Raw genomic sequence first — 4,659 nt, 5'->3', positions numbered from 1 at the left:
TTTTTGAGACAGTCTTGCTCCGTTGCTCAGGCTGGACGGCAGTGCCGCGATTTCAGCTCACTGCAACCTCCGTCTCCTGGGTTCAAGAAATTCTCCTGCCTCAGCCTCCCAGGCAGCTGGGATTATAGGCATGTGCCACCATGCCTGACTAATTTTTGTACTTTTAGTAGAGACAGGGTTTTGCCATGTTGGCCAGGCTGGTCTCGAACTCCTGACCTCAGGTGATCTCCCCCACCTCGGTCTCCCAAAGTGCTGGGATTACAGGTGTGAGCCACTGTACCCAGCTGGCTCTCTCTTTTTAGCATTTATTCTTCACCAACATTGGTATGTACACCCCCAAGCTTAAAATCTTTCAATGATGTTTTGCCCCCTTTCACACTAATCAGCTATTCCTGATGTTGCAGGAAATAGGTTATTTATAACCCCAAACTCAAAATCTTTCAATGAGGGTTTTTATCTTTTCCGCTAACACTAATCAACTGTTCCTAAAAATGCAGGAAATAGGTTATTTTATTAACAGGAAAAAACTAAGGCACAGGGCACATCATTTAAAGATAAGACCAGAACAGAGATTTTCTAACTCTTAATCCATTAGGCCATTAGGGCAATGACAAGACAACAGTTACTAGTAAAATGACTGAACAGTGGAATAGTTGTCTAGGATAGGGAATCGATGCTAAAAGTGACTGCCTGTACCTACTCTCTTCACTTTTTACTGCTGGTAATCGCTCATGTACCTACGTACTGGAAGCTTCAACAATCTTTGTTGCTCCATTTTTTATAACATTTTCTTATAACCACACTATCCATTTCTCTCTTACTTCAAATAATATAAAACTCTTATTCTGCACCTGTCATCACTGAAGGTGCTAAAGTTCAGTATCAATATGAGTTACAGCCTTTAGGTTTTATTTCTCAAGTTAAATGTACATTAGTTGCAGACAGCTGCAAAAAAATCTGGCAATAAATATGGGGGGGAGGGGGTAATATTTACATATACTGCATTCACAAAAAAGGATATGGCCTTTTGTATATTTTCATACACAGCATTTAAGGGATTAATGTTACATCTCAGAAATATAATTTCCAACTTTGCAGAAGACAATCAGGCTATGTAAAACAGAGCCAGTGATGTTTTACTCTTTCATAACTAACCAAGTGGAAATTAAGGAGAGAAATAAAAATAAAGAGAAAATGTGAAGGGCTCTTACTTCTCTCTCACAGAAAGTTCTGGTATGAAGTAAAGGCAACTGCCTATAGAGTTAGATATTTGCCTAGTAAGAGTAGGTAGGCAGGGGCCAGGCATGGTGGCTCACGCCTGTAATCCCAGCACTTGGGGAGGCTGAGGCAGGTGGATCACCTGAGGTCAGGAGTTCGAAACCAGCCTGGTCAACATGGTGAAACCCTGTCTCTACTAAATATACAAAAATTAGCCAGGTGTGGTGGTGCATGCCTGTAGTCCCAGCTACTCAGGAGGCTGAGGCAGGAGAATTGCTTGAACCTGGGAGGTGGAGGTTGCAGTGAGCCAATATTGTGCCACTGCACTCCAGACTGGGTGACAGAGCAAAGCTCCGTCTCAAAAAAAAAAAAAAGGGTAGGGAGGCAGGACTGAATTCCTCAGAGGTTCAGACTCATTCTTCAACCTGCAAACACCTTATAGTAACATATATAATATTTTCTATAATTAGATAAAAAATATTGCTCAGTCAAAATTGTCTGCAATTACATTGTTATAAGTAATATATTATATAATTACATATCTATAATATATATTAACATTTCTAGAGATTAAAATGCTTTGAAGTGATTATGTCAAATAAGAGAAACACAAATTAAGCTACAATGAGGTGTTTCTCAATTATCAAGTTAGCAAAAATATAAAAGTTTGACAAATATTCTGCTGGCAAAACTGTGAGGAAACAGACCAGTAATTTAATGGTGAAAGTGCAAAGTGCTACAATTCCTTTGATGAGCAACTTAATAATGTCGAACAAGGCCGGGCGTGGTGGCTCAAGCCTGTAATCCCAGCACTTTGGGAGGCCGAGACGGGCGGATCACGAGGTCAGGAGATCGAGACCATCCTGGCTAACACGGTGAAACCCCGTCTCTACTAAAAATACAAAAACTAGCCGGGCGAGGTGGCGGGCGCCTGTAGTCCCAGCTACTTGGGAGGCTGAGGCAGGAGAATGGCGTAAACCCGGGAGGCGGAGCTTGCAGTGAGCTGAGATCTGGCCACTGCACTCCAGTCCGGGCGACAGAGCGAGACTCCGCCTCAAAAAAAAAAAATAATAATAATAATAATGTCGAACAAAATTACAAATGGCTTTTACCCTTTATCCTACCTATCAATCTCACTTTGGGGCATTCAGCCTACCAATATACCTATGCATGTATAAAACAAGGTAAGTTCAAGGTTAATCACTGCAGCACCGTTTGGGACAGCAAAGGATTAAAAACCCTTCAAATGTGCTGCAATAGGAAACTGAGCAAATAAACAATAATGCAGTTCACACACAGAATACTATATAGCTGCAAAGAATGAGAATACTCACTCTTCTGATATGCAAAGTTCTCCAGAAGATAGACAGTATATGACTTTAAAAATAAGAAATGAGAGGTAAACGAGACTATTTATTCACAGTTGTGCCTGCATTTGAATAAAGAAATACTAAGATAGGTAAGACACTAATTAAAAATGGTTATCTAGGCCGGGCGTGGTGGCTCACACCTGTAATCTCAGCACTTTGGGAGGCTGAGGCGGGCAGATCATCTGAGGTCGGGAGTTCAAGACCAGACTGGCCAACGTGGTGAAACCCGTCTCTACTAAAAATACAAAAATTAGCTGGGCGTGGTGGCAGGAGCCTGTAATCCCAGCTACTCAGGAGGCTGAGGCAGAAGAATAACTTGAACCCCAGAGGCAGAGGTTGCAGCGAGCCGAGACCGTGCCACTGCATTCCAGCCTGGGGAACAAGAGCAAGACTTCACCTCAAAAAAAAAAAAGTAGGGGGACAGGTGGATGAGGACAGATGTAAGAGTATAAATTTTCTGTGTGTAACTTTTTACATGGTTTTGATTTATGAGCCACGTGAATATATTATGTATTCAGAAAAAATTAAGGCCGGGCACACAGTGGCTCACGCCTGTAATCCCAGCACTTTGGGAGATCGAGGTAGGTGGATCACCTGAGGTCAGGAGAAGACCAGCCTGAGCAACATGGTGAAACCCCGTCTCTACTAAAATACAAAAATTAGCCGGGCATGGTGGCGGGCGCCTGTAATCCCAGCTACTCAGGAGGCTGAGGCAGGAGAATCACTTGAACCTGGGAGGCAGAGGTTGCACTGAGCCCAGATCACGCCACTGCACTCCAGCCTGTGTGACAGAGTGAGACGCTTATTTCCAAAAAAAAAAGAAAAAGAAAAGAAAATATTAAATCTAATTTAAAAAATAAAATGCTCATGTTGTAATGTTAAAACCGAATACAAAATTATATAGACACTACAATCACAACTATGTAACAATATCATACATAGAAAAGGGAAATGTTCTAGAATGTTTACAGTAATTGTCTTTAGGTGGTGGCAGTACATATTTTTTTCTTCCCTGTATTTTCCAATTTATCTATAAAATATGGATTTCTTCAAGAGGGAAAAAGATGCCTCATTCTTCCAAATGTTTCCATTCATAATGTACTTTATTCAATACGTGACTTTCAGTTCCTAGTACCCTCACACTTAATATTCAGAATATAATAAGAAAACAAACACTTACGAGGACAGCACTATGGCAACAGCATCATTGAGGACACTTTCACCAAAAAGAAGTGCATAGAGTTCAACATCAACTTGAAGCTCGTGGAATATAGCAAGAACAGTCACTAGCAAGTAAAAAGAGTCAGAGGAATACTTAGACATTACAAGTATAACATATTCTCCTCAGTAGATGACTATAAGAGTTATTTAGAAATTCGTTTCTTCCTCCTAGAATTCAATCGTAATAAACATTCTCTTACCATATTAAAGACCCTGTAATTTTATGTAAATACTTTTCTTTCTAATTGTGTACCTGCACAAACTTCTCCTCTCTCTCTTAAAAATGGCTGAAAGTAAACTTGAAGAACTGAGTTGACCTACATTCTTCATGCAGATGTTAATAATCATGTCTTGCACATTTCTTTCCCACCTTCCTCGATCTTACAAAGAATATATTCAGAATTTCTTATAGACCATGTAGTCATTAATCTTTAATGAAGAAGAAGATTATGAAAAGAATCTAATGTTGCAACCTGTGTTTCTTTGGGCCTTACAACTCATTTGTACTTGACTTACAAATTGCAAGCACAAAGGTTTAGCAAAGACAGTAGGAAATGAAAACATAGGTTTAGTTTTTGGTTGGGGTAAAATTTATGACCAGAATTACAGCTGCTGTATTTGTCTTAATAAGAAGCCAACTATGAGGATACTCCAGCTTAAGAAGAAAAACAATAAATCCTCCTTTTAGGAAAGCAATTATGTGAGAAATCTCAGAAAATCAGATGAGATTGAAGTTATAACTTTAATTACTAAGTCACATAGCTCAGTTACTAAAGAAACCCAAGCGGACATGAAAGATTAATATAACCAGAGGTGACCGAGCCTTTCTTTGCCTTTTTTTTTTTTTTTT

General features: G+C 39.8%; 1 protein-coding gene across 1 annotated transcript in view; it reads right to left on the bottom strand.

The window, feature by feature from the left end:
* The window catches only part of SLC9A6 (solute carrier family 9 member A6), a 53,464-nt gene that overhangs the window by 42,454 nt on the left and 6,351 nt on the right, over positions 1-4,659 (bottom strand). Inside the window, exon 5 of the mRNA XM_017862109.1 lies at positions 3,769-3,874. Coding sequence (XP_017717598.1) covers positions 3,769-3,874 — 106 coding nt within the window. The remainder of the gene's footprint in view (positions 1-3,768; positions 3,875-4,659) is intronic.

The sequence above is a fragment of the Rhinopithecus bieti genome, unplaced genomic scaffold (assembly GCF_001698545.2).
Source record: "Rhinopithecus bieti isolate Rb0 unplaced genomic scaffold, ASM169854v2 scaffold_63859, whole genome shotgun sequence".
Classification (NCBI taxonomy): domain Eukaryota; kingdom Metazoa; phylum Chordata; class Mammalia; order Primates; family Cercopithecidae; genus Rhinopithecus; species Rhinopithecus bieti.
This window is presented reverse-complemented; position numbering and strand designations above follow the sequence as displayed.